Source organism: Microtus oregoni, unplaced genomic scaffold, assembly GCF_018167655.1.
Source record: "Microtus oregoni isolate MIOR12 unplaced genomic scaffold, Mior012 000022F_ref0000154, whole genome shotgun sequence".
In the NCBI taxonomy this organism is placed as follows: Eukaryota; Metazoa; Chordata; class Mammalia; order Rodentia; family Cricetidae; genus Microtus; species Microtus oregoni.
Genome location: NW_024543081.1, coordinates 11,710,097 through 11,726,587, shown reverse-complemented (window position 1 = coordinate 11,726,587; position 16,491 = coordinate 11,710,097). Strand labels below are relative to the sequence as shown.

General features: G+C 47.4%; 3 protein-coding genes across 4 annotated transcripts; all 3 read right to left on the bottom strand.

Annotated features, from left to right (window-relative positions):
* Positions 1-321: 321 nt before the first annotated feature.
* LOC121461454 (proteasome maturation protein-like) lies at positions 322-2,118 on the bottom strand. The gene is made up of 2 exons (XM_041672540.1): positions 1,754-2,118; positions 322-910 (listed from the first exon to the last, which is right to left on the bottom strand). Exons 1-2 carry the CDS (start codon positions 2,116-2,118, stop codon positions 451-453), a joined length of 825 nt encoding a protein of 274 aa, XP_041528474.1. The 3' UTR covers positions 322-450.
* A 789-nt stretch (positions 2,119-2,907) lies between these two features.
* Positions 2,908-4,947, bottom strand: LOC121461316 (histone acetyltransferase p300-like). Its single transcript, XM_041672326.1, has 2 exons — positions 4,811-4,947; positions 2,908-4,188 (listed from the first exon to the last, which is right to left on the bottom strand). The coding sequence occupies exons 1-2, from the start codon at positions 4,832-4,834 to the stop codon at positions 3,664-3,666; spliced, it is 549 nt and encodes a 182-aa protein (XP_041528260.1). The 5' UTR covers positions 4,835-4,947; the 3' UTR covers positions 2,908-3,663.
* Positions 4,948-7,895: 2,948 nt separating this feature from the next.
* On the bottom strand, positions 7,896-15,203 carry LOC121461556 (histone acetyltransferase p300-like). 2 transcript variants are annotated; one of them, XR_005976187.1, is made up of 4 exons: positions 15,089-15,203; positions 13,900-14,030; positions 10,619-10,670; positions 7,896-9,125 (listed from the first exon to the last, which is right to left on the bottom strand). XR_005976187.1 is itself a non-coding variant. In XM_041672668.1 (3 exons), the coding sequence occupies exons 1-3, from the start codon at positions 15,110-15,112 to the stop codon at positions 8,705-8,707; spliced, it is 576 nt and encodes a 191-aa protein (XP_041528602.1). In that variant the 5' UTR covers positions 15,113-15,203; the 3' UTR covers positions 7,896-8,704. The 2 variants fall into 2 exon arrangements, 1 of the variants encoding a protein (XP_041528602.1); XM_041672668.1 differs by lacking the exon at positions 10,619-10,670.
* Between the last annotated feature and the right edge of the window lie 1,288 nt (positions 15,204-16,491).

The following is a 16,491-nucleotide window of genomic DNA, read 5'->3' as shown; positions in this document are numbered from 1 at the left end:
TACACATAAAACAAAAATAAAAAATTAAAAAAGAAATTACATGAAAAACCCAGGACAACATAGGTCCCCCCAAAATGGCCAATCCCGTAGTAGTGGCAAACAGGAAGAGTGACATAAATAAAATTCAAAACACAGTATTCCAAAGAATGATTTTTAATATGTTCAGATAAGTTCACCAATGGGTTTATCAGGGTTCAAATAATTTCCTCAATTAATTCAGAAAACAAAAAAATTAAATCAGTAAGAAAGGCAAGTTAAAAAATAGAACTTAATAGAGAGACATATAAAAAACTATCTTAGAAGGTAAAGAATTAAACAATACTAGAAATCAAAAATTCTTTTTTTTTTCCAAGTGACCAAGCGGTCTCGTCAGTACTTTAATGTTGTGTATGCCAGACTGTAGCGGAGGCAGCTACAGGTGCACTTCTGTGTTCCTGCGCGGCACCCGCATCACAGCAAGCCCAGCTTGTGTTCCACCATCAGGTGTGGCTCACCCATCAGCTCACTCTGTGACGGATCATTAAGAATATCCTCAAAACCAATGGTCTCATCATTGCCCCGCAGAATATCCAGCGACAGGTTTGAGCTTGGAAGGAATGGAAGACGCTGAACCTGCTGCACCGCCTTGAATTCCATCTGTAACTTCAGGGGAGCAAACAGTCCCTGGATGTTCCTCAGGGTGGAAAAGTTCATCTTGTCTTGGTTGAGCTGGAAATTTTTTTCTGATAATTCAAGAGGATGGCTGGGCAGAAGTTCATTTTTCAAACAAGAAAACCCTTTCCGGAGAAGATCGTGACTCTCGAAGGACCTGCTGGCTGAGAGCTCCGTAACTGGAATGCTGTCCTTCAGCTGCGACCCTAGTCCTCTGGCATTCACCTTGGAAATCGCTCGGCACAAACCTCTAAACCCGCTTAGAAATCAAAAATTCTTAAGTCTAACTGAAAGCACATTGGATAGCCACAAAATCAGAAGATGCTGTATGCAAAACTGGGCTACAAGACAAGGGAAATTTAATCAACAAATACAAGGTCTATGATAATTTAATTAATTCTTTTATTATGAAAGAAACATGTGAATTCTTTGGGAAACCAGGAAAATTATGCAACTATGAATTATGGAAATAGAAGAATGAGAAGAATCCTTCCTGTGAAAATATGCAAAATACATTAAGTAAAAATCATAGAAGAAAATTTCCACACACAGGGGTGTAGTAAGGAGGCCACTTGTTTGTCCCAGCAGCCCAGAACGGAAATAATCACACAGAAACTGTATTAATTAAATAACTGTTTGACCTATTAGCTCTAGCTTCTTATTGGCTAACTCTTATGTATTAATTTAACCCATTTCTATTAATTGGTGTATCTCTACGTGTCTGTGGCTTACTGGTTAAAGTTTTGGCATCTGTCTCTGGTGGGGCTACATGGCTTCTCTCGGACTCTGCCTTTTTCCCCCCAGAATTAGTTTTTTTCTGCCTAACTGTGTTCTGCCCTGCTATAGGCTCAAACCAACCTTATTAACCAATGGTATTCACAGCACACAGAGGGAAATCCCATATCACCTCCCCTTTTCTGTTTAAATAAAAAGGAAGGTTTAAACTTTAACATTGTAAAATTAAATATAACAAAACAGGTGTCAAGCAATAATTAGTTACAATATTTATATCTATTTTTTATCATAACTAAAGAATATTATAACTACAGCTATCAATTCTTCAACTCCATCAAAGAGTCCAGAAGCCTGGGGGAGCTGGCACATCTGTCCCATATTCCCTTGCAGCATCTGTTGCATGTGATGCTGCATCCACTGCTTCTGTTGCTGCTGTTGCTGCTGGGATAGGTAGCCAATTCCTTGGGACTGCTGGAACTGGTTGTGGTTGGCCATTCCAGGGCCAATTCCAGGACCTGCTCCCTGCTGTTGCATCACCTGACATCTTAAGATGTCTCGGAACTGTGAAGGCATGGTGTTGTGATTCATGTTCATTTGCTGAGCTTGAGGACTCATTCCTCCAATGGGTGGCTGGGGCTGCTGCTGGGGCAGGCCAGCTCTCTGGACACCTACCTGCATAGGATCCATACTCTGCAGGGCTGGGTTGGAGTGGACACCTTGCTGACCAGGCATGGTAGGTGGCTGCAGTCCTGGCTGTCCCTGAGGCATGCCAGGCTGGCCAGGGAGAGGTTGTGGATTAGAGTTGGCATACTTGGCAGTGCGCTGCTTGATAAATGCAGCCAACAGTTGGGGGCTGGAGTGAAGGATACTAAGCACCTGTTGCTGCTGTAAGGGAGAACTGGGAGACCTGAGAGTCTGCAAAAGGTTTGTAAGGCTTGTTGAGACACAGTGCCTGGTTTGAGAGGGCTCAACCTTCTTTGCCCAATCCTGGCTGTAGAGCCATGTTCAAGGACTGACCATGCTGGGCCACTGACATCATGGCAGGCCTCGGCAGGCCTGACTACAACTGCTATGGCTGAGAAATTCCTCCTTGGGCCCAAGGTGGCTGATGTTGCATTCCCTTAGGACCCACTCCTGGCTGCAAATGCCAACCAGGACCTCCGGCCATAGAAGGCTGGTTTATACCTATAGGGGTCATGCACATCATCTGGGGCATCTGGTGCTGGACTGGTCTTTGGAAAATTTGCACATGAGCCATCTGGCCCTGTGTCTCTGCTGCCCTCTGAGTCTGCATTTCCATTACTACTGGCAGGTGGAGGCCCTGGAAGGGAGGAAGGAGCAGTCTGAGGTGGGGTTGGTTTGGTCACGTGACCTGCTGCCTTACCCTGAGACACATTTTGAGTCCAGGGCAAGTAGGGTGGTATCAGGGCCTTGAGTACCAGCCTCAGGACCCCCTCAGTCTCAGAACAGGATTTCGATGGCAAGCGAAAATCTGAGGCCAAAAAAATTAACTCAGGCAAGTTATTGCTGCATGTTCTTTATTCCTTTGCACGAATAAGCAGTGAGAATCACAAGAATAAGGGGTGATCTCCATGAGGTTTCTAGTTTTTACAGACATAGTTGGATATTTCCATGGGCCAGGAAAACCATAATATGCAAATCAAAATCACAAAAAGTGCAGGTAGAACCTGACAAAGCTTTACTCCAGAACAGGTGACACCACCGGGGAAAGAGCCTGCACCAAGGGGAAGTACCTGAAGTTCCAAACCATTAGGTAAAGTTACTAAATGTCCCTGAACCTGGACTTCACCCAGACCCCTCTGTCTGGTAAGGGCGGGGCAGCTGCCTTCCTGCTCAGTCCCTGTCTTCCTATAGAAATTTCTATGTGGTTTGTTAGCTGGTAATAGTGTGGGGTTGACTCTATATAAATTTGACCATTAGAACAAAGAGTGAACGTTGTTGCTCCAAGGCTTCCTGCTGTGGGGGAACCAAAGGTCAGTCCTTTGCCTGTGTAGAAGTCACACTGCTGAGGTGTTTGGGAGTGAATTCCAATTTGAAGAGGGAAATCATAGCCTCACAGGGCTTCCGCAGATATGACAGCGACTTTTCCAAAAGACAAATGTACCTGCAGATCTGCAAACGGGGTGCCCATAAAGTGTACACTGTGGGTAAGCTTTATGAATCTGTCAGCTGTGTATTTCCTGTAGAGTCTTGTGGGCTCCAACAGGGTGGCATGATGTTGGAAGGCGTGGGCTGACGTTGAGAGGTGGGTTAGGTCTAGGGTGTCTGTGCAGTGGCTGGCTGTTGGTCAGGAGGGCTGATTGGAGTCTCAGGAGTTGGGGACAGCAGACCCAGCTGGTGTCCTGCCACACCAGTCCGTTGCATGCTGGTCATCCTCCTGCGGAGCATCTGAGCCTGCTGGAGCCGGTGCTGCAGCTGTCGCTGCCGGATTTTTTTCTTGATGTTAGAGCAGAATGGCAACGGACATATGTTCTTCTGGCAGCGCTTGGCATGGTAGCAGAGGAGGGCAATAAGCTGTTTGCAGATGGGGCATTCACCATTGGTTTTCCGTTTACAGCCTTTGGTGTGCAGCACGACCCTCTTCATCTTCTGGCAGGAAGGCAGAGAACAGTAGGCATTGCGGCACTGGCACGCATGCACCAGACTCCGTAGGCAGCATTGTGTGCTCAGGAGGCGCGGGGCTTCCCGCGACGGCACGGGCACTTCTGCTTCCTGATTGTTGCTCTCCTCACCCAAGCCAACGCCTAGTTCCTCCATTTTATGGTCACAGGCGTCATAAGCCTGGAGGGGAAAAACAAGATGAGGGGCAACTCTGCAAGACTGAAATAATTCAAAACCATATTATATATTTACTTGGGCTAGAAACCGGCTGTCGTGCCATGGAAAAGACACAGCAAGGTTTTGGAAACTGACACACTTGGTGGCAACCTCTTGCCCTTTGCAGCTGTGTCCACTTCCGGGGGAACCAACAGGCTCTTTTAAGCCCTCCCTAATGAAGATGGTTGTGTCTAAACTGGCAGACAGGCACATGAACTCCCACGCGTGGAGTAAAAGTCAGCTTATATTTCCCTTTATTTCCCTCGTGGAATCGACAGGCTGCACAATCCCTAAAGCACAGGACCTTGCAACCAAGAAGACAAAAGAAGAGGTGTCGCAGTTTCGAGCCCCGTTTCCTTGCCCCTGGATGGGGAGGCGTTTCCTTCCTACCTTCTTCCACGGACCGCGCCCACAGCTAAACAGGAGCAAAAACGAGCCGGGGTGGTCTCTGGTCGGGACTAAGATCCTTACCTCAGTTTACCAACCCTGCACCTCTCCGCCCCAAAGGGTCGCTAAAACGACGCGTCCGCGCAGTGAGGCCTTCGGGGTTCCCTTTCCCGGCGGGGCTGAGATCTTTCCCACTTACCTCAGGGCCTGGAGATATCCCCATGATGCAAAAATCAAAATCAATTTCCTCGCGGTCACAGTTTGCATGAAGTCATATAGCCCTAGCCTCTCACTGAGAGTGTGCTCATTGGCTACCGCGCCTGAACTCGGACCAATCAAACCGTAGGAAATAGACTAAACTGGTTCCTTGTTTCCCCCGCGCCCCGCCTCCAATATGGAGGGGTTGGGTATCCCGGGTCCTTATGGGAGTTGTAGTTACTCTGCCGTGCACGAGAAGGGGCATGGCATTAGCGAAGTATAGAACTCCTGGAGGTGCTGCTCTCATCGTCCTCTGTATGCCAACTTTACTTTTTTATAACATTTTTTGTTTGTTTTTGGCTGACCTCAGACTCGCAGAGATTCGCCTGTCTCTGCCTCCCAAGTGCTGGGATTAAAGGTGTGAACCACCGCTGCCGTGCAAATAAAAGTTTAATATTATTTATATTTAAAGTACATTAGGTTGTTGTTATTATTATTATTATTATTATTGTTATTATTATAATATCTGTCTGCATGGATGCCTGTACTCCAGGATAGGCCACTAGATCTTATTATAGATGGTTGGGAGCCACGATGTGGTAGCTGGGAATTGAACTCACGACCTTTGGAGAAGGAAACAATGCTCATAACTGCCATCTCCAGCCATGGATGCCAACGTTAAACCCTTCCTTGCACCTAGGATGGACACGTCCATGTTCCATACAAAATTGTCCCAGCACCCTCCATGGTAGGAAGCAGAGGAGTTTAACTGGGAAGCCGAGAAGAAATGCCCAGGCCCTCTTTAAAAGCAAACAGAAACTGGAGTCCTCTTAATACCTACGAATGCTATAAATGCTCTGCTCCCTCAGAATTCTCAAAGCCAGGCCTGGTGAGTGGGTTCAGCATTTAAAGGAGCGTGACACACGAACCCATCTACCTGTGAGCCCGCGTGACACACGAACCCATCTACCTGTGAGCCCGCGACACAACGATGGAAGGAGAGAACCATCTCCACGAAGTCGTGCTGACCCTCCACGTGCAACCGCACACACATCAAACAAACACACGCACGCTGAATAAATAAATGTAAGAAAAAAAAGCTAAGGACTGGAGAAATGGTTCAGCGCTTAGTGGGTGTTTTTCAGGGTTCAATTACCAGCATGCACGTGGCAACTCACACGTCAGTAACTCCAAGTGTAGTGGTTCCTATTCTCTCTTCTGACCTTGGAGGACGACAGGCAAACAGGGTGCACTCAATCGCACGCGCGCGCATACACACACACACACACACACACACACACACACGCACACACACACGCACACATACATGCATGCACGCACACACACACAGCAAAACACATATGCATAAAGAATAAATTCTACTGATATATGTTCTAGCCCGCTCAGGCTAGGGCAGATGACTCAGGGATGGCAGCTAAAGCAGGGGACCCGAGTTCCATCCCTGCACATGATGGACTATGCCTGTAACCCCAGCACCGGGTAAGCAGGGACAGGAGGATCCCTATGTCTTGCTGGCCAGACAGCATAGCTACAGGGAGAGGCAAGAGATTGAAGAAGATACCTGCAGTCAAGTTCTATCCATTCCAAGTACACTCATCGAGTCCCCACAACTTCCTACTACATCCTGCGTTTTCTGGGATTATTGCACAGCCCCACAAACATCTGAAATCCAGTCTGCATCTTACTTCTCCCAGAATATCTCAGCAGAATTCATTAATCTCTCCATTCCTTCAGGTTTCTGGTCCTAGTGAAATGTTTCCCCACATGAAGACAAGGGAGTTCCTTGCCCTCCCTCATCTACCTCTGCTCCCTGTGGTTGTGTTTGCCACCTTCATTTATTCCGGACTCTGCCCATCAGAAAAGACACAGTCACACTGTGTGCAGCTCTGGTTACTGTGTTTCTGAAGGGGCCTCACTGTAGGGAGATTATCAGAACTCTACTTCTCTCCTGACAGGAAAGTGACAGGCAGCTGGAGGAAAATGGGCATTGCTTTGGAATGTTGGAACTTTGTTCTGCTTTGGAAGTGAGTTGGGCTTACCTAGACTAGGACACAGGGGCCAGAGGTAGGGCATGTGTTCTTACACCTACTTTATATGTCCCACTGGTAATAGTGATTTGGCCTAGACAGCCTTGATAACCCTAGAGCTAAAACTTTCAGCTCAGCTGTCAGCTTGGTTGTCCGGCTGGGGTAATTGTCTAAAGTGTTGTCAGGAGCACCTGACAGGCAGATCATTGCTTCGTGTAGTGAAGGAAGGCCACTCTGATGGGGTTAAAGGCCAAGGCTCATCTGCGGGCAGCTCATGGCTGAAGGCATCACTGAGACCACTACATACCAGCCTGTGGTAGTTGAGATGTGTTTAGTTTCTGGTCTAAAGTTGACTCTGCCTTATAGGTTAGGAACCATAAAGCTGGCCAGGCAGGCTTCCCTCAATCCCAAGGGAAAGTGGTCATTGAGCTTGTGTTACAGAGGACGAGAAAGAGAATGAGAAACAACACCCAAGCCATGGCTTCAGAGGGATGTTGAGAAAACTTGGTGTAGGTAGCACATCTCTCTCCTCTGATCTTAACATCACTGGGGAGAGATAGTTTGAAACAAAGAAGGTGAACATCTCCTCACACAAGGGGATTATAATAACCACAGCACAAGATATAGATGGCATTCACTCTGTCACTCCTCAGTGACTTAGTCTATGTTGGGCTCCACAGCCAGGGGCATAATGAAGTTGAGCTATAGGGGTCATGTGCATCATCTGGGGCATATGGTGCTGGACTGGTCTTTGGAAAATTTGCACATGAGCCATCTGGCCCTGTGTCTCTGCTGCCCTCTGAGTCTGCATTTCCATTACTACTGGCAGGTGGAGGCCCTGGAAGGGAGGAAGGAGCAGTCTGAGGTGGGGTTGGTTTGGTCACGTGACCTGCTGCCTTACCCTGAGACACATTTTGAGTCCAGGGCAAGTAGGGTGGTATCAGGGCCTTGAGTACCAGCCTCAGGACTCCCTCAGTCTCAGAACAGGATTTCTATGGCAAGCGAAAATCTGAGGCCAAAAAAATTAACTCAGGCAAGTTATTGCTGCATGTTCTTTATTCCTTTGCACGAATAAGCAGTGAGAATCACAAGAATAAGGGGTGATCTCCATGAGGTTTCTAGTTTTTACAGACATAGTTGGATATTTCCATGGGCCAGGAAAACCATAATATGCAAATCAAAATCACAAAAAGTGCAGGTAGAACCTGACAAAGCTTTACTCCAGAACAGGTGACACCACCCGGGAAAGAGCCTGCACCAAGGGGAAGTACCTGAAGTTCCAAACCATTAGGTAAAGTTACTAAATGTCCCTGAACCTGGACTTCACCCAGACCCCTCTGTCTAGTAAGGGCGGGGCCAGCTGCCTTCCTGCTCAGTCCCTTTCTTACTATAGAAATTTCTATGTGGTTTGTTAGCTGGTAATAGTGTGGGGTTGCCTCTATATAAATTTGACCATTATAACAAAGAGTGAACGTTGTTGCTCTAAGGCTTCCTGCTGTGGGGGAACCAAAGGTCAGTCCTTTGCCTGTGTAGAAGTCACACTGCTGAGGTTTTTGGGAGTGAATTCCAATTTGAAGAGGAAAATCATAGCCTCACAGGGCTTCCGCAGATATGACAGCGACTTTTCCAAAAGACAAATGTACCTGCAGATCTGCAAACGGGGTGCCCATAAAGTGTACACTGTGGGTATGCTTTATGAATCTGTCAGCTGTGTATTTCCTGTAGAGTCTTGTGGGCTCTAACAGAGTGGCATGATGTTGGAAGGAGTGGGCTGACCTTGAGATGTGGGTTAGGTCTAGGGTGTGCATGGAATGGCTGGCTGTTGGTCAGAAGCACTGAGTGCAGTCTCAGGAGTTGGGGATAGCAGACCCAGCTGGTGTCCTGCCACACCTGTCCGTTGCATGCTGGCCATCCTCCTGCAGTGCATCTGAGCCTGCTGGAGCCGGTGCTGCAGCTGTTGGGAGGTTTTGCTTGATGTTGATGCAGAATGCCAACGAACAGTTGTTCTCCTGGCAGTGCTTGACATGGTAGCGGCAGAGGGTAATAAACTGTCTGCAGATGGAGCATCCACGATTGGTTTTCCGTTTACAGCCTTTGATGTGCTTCACGACCCACTTTATCTTCCGGCAGGGAAGCAGATGACATCTGGCATTGGAGCACTGGCAGGCATGTATCAGAAACTGTATGCAGTTGCTTAGGATGCACAAGCGCTGAGAGGTTTCTTCAAATGTCCGCGCCACTCTCTCTATACGTGAGACGGGCAAGGGCCTGGAGATTGAAAGAACACACAAGAGACCTGGGTCATTCCAAAGGAGATCAACATAAAGGTGTTTAGTCAAGATTAGGACAGTCCTTATATACCTAACTGCTGCACAAGGAATTCCCCCCAGGCAGGTGGGAAATTGCCACACCCAAGATGGAGTAAACTATGCCCTATAGCTGATCACCAGGCGGGGCAGAGGGAACACAGAAACAAACAGGATGTTTAAACTGGCTGGCCAGAAACTGCCCTCAATCTGAAACCTGAGAGCAGGGGTAGACCCATGGGCCCTACAGGTCCCCCCTTCTAGGCCTGTTTTAGGTGGCATTGGATGTCAGGCAATACTCCTTACCCGTGATGGGAAAGCGTCCAGGTCAAAACACATTTCCTGTCTTAGGTTGGGGCAGCCCCCCAAATACCTTACCCTTTATTGACTCACTAGTCACCCATCACCGAGTTCAGCCAGATTTGCACTGAAAGATCCTCAGGGCAATAGCTAAGAGGACTCACCAAGTGGTGACATTGATCTGAGCTTCTTTGGCTCTGGCACCATGAAAACATGAAGATAATGCTCCAGCACAGATAAGCACTCCTTAAGCCTGCTCAATCCTTAATAAGTCTGCCACAAATTAAAGCCCTTTAAGTAAGGTCTCAGCGCTGGTGGGAGGAACCCTGGTAGAGCTAACTAGAATAATCTCAAAAGCCAATTTGTAAATTGTGCACTCTGGGGTTCATGAATAACAGCAAGAAGCCTATAACTGTATAACCTAGCTGTGGTCTTTAACCAAAACCAATTTGAGTGGCCAAGGCATTTGCAACCTGTCCTATAAGGTACCCATTGTGCTAGCAGAAACAACTGACTGACAAATGGAAAATCCAGCAGCCATAGCCGCCATAATCATGGGATGGGTTGATAGGTAGAGGAACAATCCTTGGCACTTGGACCACCACAGCCAGCTGCTCAGGATCCCAGCAACTCTTCAGTTGACAAGCCAGTGTCTATTTGATCTCTTGGCTCTGTCCTGTCTTCAGGCTTCTGGACTTGAAAATCCACAACACGCACCAGACGCTCAGGTGCCCATACTCATCTGTCAGCATCCTGTGGGAAAACACAAATAGCCCCTCTTCCCCACACCAGTACGGGATCTGGACCACACCAAGTGCCATCTGCTAGATTCTTCCATTTGACATGAGGCATCCCGGAAGAAACTGGCCGCCAATGCCAGTCAGCAGCAGTACAAGATTGAGCATCAACAGTCAAAAAATTATAATGTATAAAATAAAAGATAAATGGTCTCTGGGGGTGCAACCATATTCCCCCCTTTTTGTTTTATGCAAACAGACTTTGAGCATACGATGTGCTCGCTCCACTATAGCTTGTCCTTGAGGATTATAAGGTATTCCTGTTTTATGAGAATCAGCGAACTCAGAGCAAAATTTAGCAAAGCCAATGCTGGTGTAGGCTGGCCCATTGTCAGTTTTTACAGTTTTTGGAACTCACATGTAGGCAAAAGCCTGGAGACAGTGACTTCTAACATCCCGTAATTTTTCTCCTGTATGGGCCGAGGCAAAAATAAGATGAGAATACAGTTATGTGAATATATTGTATACGCCCAAAAGAAGGAACATGGGTAACATCCATTCGCCATAAATGATTAGGAGCAAGCCCACAAGGATTAACTCCCAAAAGGGGAACAGCTAAAAGTTCTGTACACAGAGAGCATTTTTTTTTAAACAATATCAGTGGCCTGCTCTCAAGATATCTTAAAATGAACTCTTAGAGACCCAGCATTGAGATGAAAGCTTTTATGAGCTTTTTCTGCAGCTTTGTAAGATTTTTGACTAACTGCACAAATTTGGCGAGTAAGCTCATCAGCCAATGCATTCCCCTCGCTCAAGGGACCAGGAAGGTCAGTATGAGTCCGCAAATGCCCTACGTAAGTGGGAACAGATAACGCCCAAAGCAAAGTTTGAATAGCCAATAACTGCATCTGGACTTATGATACAGAGGCAATATAAGTTGCAGTTTCCAAAGGTACAAGAATTTTGCTTATATATTGACTGTCAGTAAAACGGTTAAATGGAATATCAGCATATTTCTCTAGGGCCATTTGTATAGCAACCAGTTCAGCCACTTGAGCAGATTTAGCATTAAAAGGCTGAATATCAGGGCTGGAGAGATGGCTCAGAGGTTAAGAGCATTGCCTGCTTTTCCAAAGGTCCTGAGTTCAATTCCCAGCAACCACATGGTGGCTCACAGCCATCTGTAATGGGGTCTGGTGCTCTCTTCTGGCCTGCAGGCACACACACAGGCAGAATATTGTATACATTCCATGCCTCTGCCAGTGGTTGCAAAGAAATAACTTTAGGGAAGCATACCAGATGATTTTTTGAAAAAAGTGACTGTAATGGTTGTTCTGTCTCTTTAAGAGACAAGCCACGCCCACTCCCTCCCCCTTCCACGGAGGCAGGCTGATCTTCAGCTTCCGGCCTGAGCTTGCTCTCTTTTCCATCTTCCTCTCAGAGAGGCAGCTTTGCTTCTGCCTCTCTCCCCACTTCTCTGCTTCCCCCCTCTGTCTCTTTCTCCTCTTCTCTCTCTGCCCCCTTCCCCCTTCCATAACCCCTGAATAAATATTCAACCTCATTCTGCATGTCGTGCCTATCCATGTCTCTGTCTCCTGCCCGCCTCCATGTGTCTCCCTATCTGGGACCAGCTGCTCCCAGAGCCCACTGCCTGCTGCCACATGGCCCACCACCACCATTTGGGCCACCACTCTGGGACCGGCAGCCATCTCTGCCTGGGACTGGCTGCTCCCAGGGCCTGCTGTCTGCTGCTACAAGGCCCGCTACCACCATTTGGGACCTACAGCATTTCTGCTGCCTACTGCCGCTGGGGATCTTGCACCATTTTTTAAAAAATTATAAAAGTGACCAACTTATCAAAAGGATAATGATTGTCAAACCTGCATAGATTAGTACATAAAAACAAGGTCCAATTTTCAGCAAAATTTTGCAGCCAAGTTATTTCTGCCTGGGTCTGTGGTGTAATATAACCTTATCAGGTAACATTAGAATAGGCTGACCTTGAACTCACAGAGAACTGCCCAATTAAAGGCTTGCAACACCTGGCTTTCCCTAGGGCTGATTCACCTTCCCTTTACCGCAGGGCAATTACTACAGGGTAAAACAAATCCTTGATCTAGCTCCACCTTGACTCTGCCTTAGGGCAGAAACAATTACCTGACCTGCTTATTTCTATGGGGGCATATAGCCTCTTGACATCATTTTCATAGGCCAATTACTTTATGACAGGCATCGCTAGGTCCACATCCCCAAAAATGTGACTTCCCAGCTGTAACAGGTGGTCAATAAACTCAGAATAAGGTCCTTGAAGGACCTTAGACAGTTGTTCCCCGGCTCCTTTGTTAGGTAAAGTTTTCCAAGCTTTAATAGCCACAGCAGCTATCTGAGCATAGTCAGCAGGATCGTAAGCGATCTGTGCAGTTTTTGATCCTACTGCACGTACTGGCTTTGTGGGAGCCTAGGCAGTTTGAATGCTCACCTTACGAGACCTGGATAGAGGTGGGCAGTCCTTGGGCTTCCCACAGGTCAGGGAACCCTGATTGCTCTTCGAGCAGATGAGGGAGGGGGACTTGATCGGGGGAGGGGGAGGGAAATGGGAAGCGGTTGTGGGGACGAGGCAGAAATCCTTAATAAATAAATAAATTTAAAAAAAAAAAAGCCCAAGTACTGTCCTGCACCAGTTAACATGTCAAGGTTCTGCTGGGGGAAACCTGCAGTGGCGTTAAGCAGTGCAGTATTTTTGCAATTTTTCTGCATTTCACCTCTCCATAACAAACAATCTCCCCCCGAAAGATAAGCCCTGCAAAGCTGCATCCAGTCACTGGATGTAAGGCTGAGTTCTGCAAAGGATTCCATTAAAGCCATGGTAAAGGGGGCATGAGTTTTAGAGGCCTTAACCGCTTCTTTTAGTTGCTTAATGTCCTTAAAGGCCAGAGGGTTATGCTGCCTGATCCTCTGTCCTTGCGGATCAGTAACTTCCACAACAGGATAAATTTCCTTTCTCTACTTAGATTATTTAGTCCATTTTGGATCTCTCAGATTTCCGCCTCTAAATCTATAGGGGCGGGAGCAGCAGCACAAGGATTTGAAGTGGCAAGGAATGGATTTTGCGGTGGAGGTCTCAGGGAGACATCTTTGTTCCCTTCCTTTCTTCTTTTTCTAACTTCTTTTTTATCAGTGCAATCTCCTTTTCTAAAATCTCTTCTTCCTCTTCTATATCCCTTTTAGTACTCTTAACTTCCCCCTCCTCCAAGCTCTTAATAGAACTCACAGATTCTACATCCTGAATCTCCTCAAAGGTCTTGTTCAAATTCTCTAATTGCTCTTTAACTTTTACATCATCACTGAGAAGAGCATCTCTGACTAAGTGTCATAGTGAAAATGTTGCTATGGGGAATTCTTCCGGCCTTGCTTTTTCAATGATTTTTGAAGGTCAGCCTTTGCCTGTTCCCAATCAGTAATATTAAAGCCCCCTGCTTGTAGAAACCAGGGACTAAACTCTCTCAAAAAATTAGGCAATCAACTACCTTACACAAAAGAAAACTGTCTTAAAGAACTCTATCTATTTTAATACCAGTGCCTCCCTTGCTGCCTTGCTTCTTTATAAGAACTAACAATTTGCCCTTTCAATGGCCGTCAATACTGGAACAGAATTACTTGCACCCATTTCCAATTCACCCTCACCAATCAATTTCTTACCTGCTGGCCAGCCTCCAAGGGTAATCTCTCAGGGGTCCCCTACTTCCCCATCTCGCTGATGGGCTTTTGTAGTGCACCATGCCCACCTGTGCTCCATGAGCTACCATAAAGTTCATGAACCGGGCAAGGGCCTGGGGATTGAAAGAACACACAGGAGACCTGGGTCATTCCAAAGGAGAACAGTCGAATGCCGTTTATTCGAACGTTAGACAATCCTTACAGACCTAGCTGCTGCACAAGGAATTCCTCCAAGGCAGGTGGAAAATTGCCACACCCAAGATGGAGTAAACAATGTCCTATAGCTAATTGCCAGGTGGGGCAGAGGGAAGCACAGGAACAAACAGGACGTTTAAGCCGGCTGGCCAGAAACTGCCCTCAACATGAAACCCGAGAGCAGGGGTAGACCCATGGGCCCTACAGTTCCTGGGCACGTGTGGATGCTTCCACTTGCTGGTTGTTGCTCTCCTCATCCAAGCCAAAGCCTAGTTCCTCCATTTTGTGGTCATGGTGTTTAGTGTTAGAACAAGTGCTACGTGGTCCGTGTGTCATAAGCCTGGAGGGGAAAACCAAGACGCAGGGCAATTCTGCAAGACTGAATAATTCAAAACCATTTTATGTATTTTACTTGGGCTAGAAACCGGCTGCCGTGCCATGGGAACGACACAGCATGGTTTTGGAAACTGACACACTTGGTGGCAACCTCTTGCCCTTTGCAGCTGTGTCCACTTCCGGGGGAACCAACAGGCTCTTTTAAGCCCTCCCTAATAGAGATGGTTGTGCCTAAACTGGCAGACAGGCACATAAACGCCCAAGCGTGGAGTAAACGTCAACTTATATTTTTCTTTACTTCCCGGGTGGAAGCGACAGGCCGCACAATTCCTAAAGCACGGGACCACGAAACCAAGAAGTCAAAGAGGTAGTGTCGCAGTTTCGAGCCCCGTTTCCTTGCCCCTGGATGGGGAGGCGTTTCCTTCCTACCTTCTTCCACGGACCGAGCCCACCGCTTAACAGGAAGCAAAAACGAACCGGGGTGGTCTCTGGTCGGGACTAAGATTCTTACCTTAGTTTACCAACTCTGCAACTCTCCGCCCCCAAAGGGTCGCTAAAACGACGCGTCCGCCCAGTGAGGCCTTCGGGGTTCCCTTTCCCGGGGGCGGGGGGGGGGGGGGCTGAGCCCTTTTCCACTTACCTCAGGGCCCGGAGATTTCCCCATGATGCCAAAATCAATTTCCTCACTGTCACAGGTAGCAGGAAGCCCTATAACCCTAGCCTCTCACTGAGAGTGTGCTCATTGGCTACCGCCCCTGAGCACGGACCAATCACACCGTAGGAAATAGAATAAACTGGTTTCTTGTCTCTCCCCCCCCCCCCCCCATATGGAGGGGTTGGGTATCCCGGGCACTTATGGGAATTGTAGTTACCTCTGCCGTGCACGAGAAGGGGCATGGCATTAGCGAAGTATAGAACTCCTGGAGGTGCTGCTCTCGTCGTCCTCTGTATGCCTTTACATTTTTATTACTTTTTTTGTTTGTTTTTGGCTGACCTCAGACTCGCAGAGATTCACCTGTCTCTGCCTCCCAAGTGCTGGGATTAAAGGTGTGAACCACCGCTGCCGTGCGAATAAAAGTTTAATATTTATATTTAATGTATATTAAGTTGTTGTTGCTATTATATTATTATTATTGTTGTTGTTGTTGTTATATACAGTGTTCTGTCTGCATGGATGCCTGTACTCCGGGAGAGGCCACTAGATCTCATTATAGATGGTTGGGAGCCACAATGTGGTAGCTGGGAATTGAACTCACGACCTTTGAAAAAGGAAACAATGCTCATAACTGCCATCTCCAGCCATGGATGCCAACTTTAAACCATTCCTAGCACCTAGCATGGACACGTCCATGTGCCACACAAAATTGTCCCAGCACCCTCCGTGGTAGGAAGCAGAGGTGTTCTACTGGGATGCCGAGAAGAAATGCCCAGGCCCTCTTTAAAACCAAGCAGAAAACTGGAATCCTCTTGATACCTACGAATGCTATAAATGCTCTGCTCCCTCAGAATTCTCAAAGCCAGGCCTGGTGAGTGGGTTCAGCATTTAAAAGAGCGTGACATACGAACCTATCTACCTGTGAGCCCGCGTGACACACGAACCCATCTACCTGTGAGCCCGCGACACAACGATGGAAGGAGAGAACCATCTCCACGAAGTCGTGCTGACCCTCCACGTGCAACCCGCACACACATCAAACAAACACACGCACGCCGAATAAATAAATATAAGAAAAAAGCTAAGGACTGGAGAAATAGTTCAGTGCTTTGTGACTGTTTTTCAGGGTTCAATTACCAGCACGCATATGGCAACTCACCCGTCAGTAACTCCAGGTGTGGTGGTTCCTATTCTCTCTTCTGACCTTGGAGGATGACAGGCAAACACGGTGCACTCAATCACATGCGCGTGTACACACACACACACACACACACACACACACACACACAGCAAAACACATATGCATAAAGAACAAATTCTACTGATATATGTTCTAGCCCTCTCAGGCTAGGACAGATGACTCAGGGATGGCAGCTAAAGCAGGGGAC

What these genes read in the sequence shown, in the direction of transcription:
- LOC121461454 (XM_041672540.1), bottom strand. Translation starts at nt 2,118, where the DNA reads ATGCCTGGTCAGCAAGGTGTCCACTCCAACCCAGCCCTGCAGAGTATG. An exon ending in CAAGGGAATATGGGACAGAT is followed by an intron (nt 911 to 1,753) that starts GTGCCAGCTCCC and finishes TTGATTTCTAAG; the next exon opens with CGGGTTTAGAGGTTTGTGCC.
- LOC121461316 (XM_041672326.1), bottom strand. Translation starts at nt 4,834, where the DNA reads ATGGGGATATCTCCAGGCCCTGAG. An exon ending in GGATATCTCCAGGCCCTGAG is followed by an intron (nt 4,189 to 4,810) that starts GTAAGTGGGAAA and finishes TTTCCCCTCCAG; the next exon opens with GCTTATGACGCCTGTGACCA.
- LOC121461556 (XM_041672668.1), bottom strand. Translation starts at nt 15,112, where the DNA reads ATGGGGAAATCTCCGGGCCCTGAG. An exon ending in GGAAATCTCCGGGCCCTGAG is followed by an intron (nt 14,031 to 15,088) that starts GTAAGTGGAAAA and finishes TTCAATCCCCAG; the next exon opens with GCCCTTGCCCGGTTCATGAA. An exon ending in CCTTGGAGGCTGGCCAGCAG is followed by an intron (nt 9,126 to 13,899) that starts GTAAGAAATTGA and finishes TTCAATCTCCAG; the next exon opens with GCCCTTGCCCGTCTCACGTA.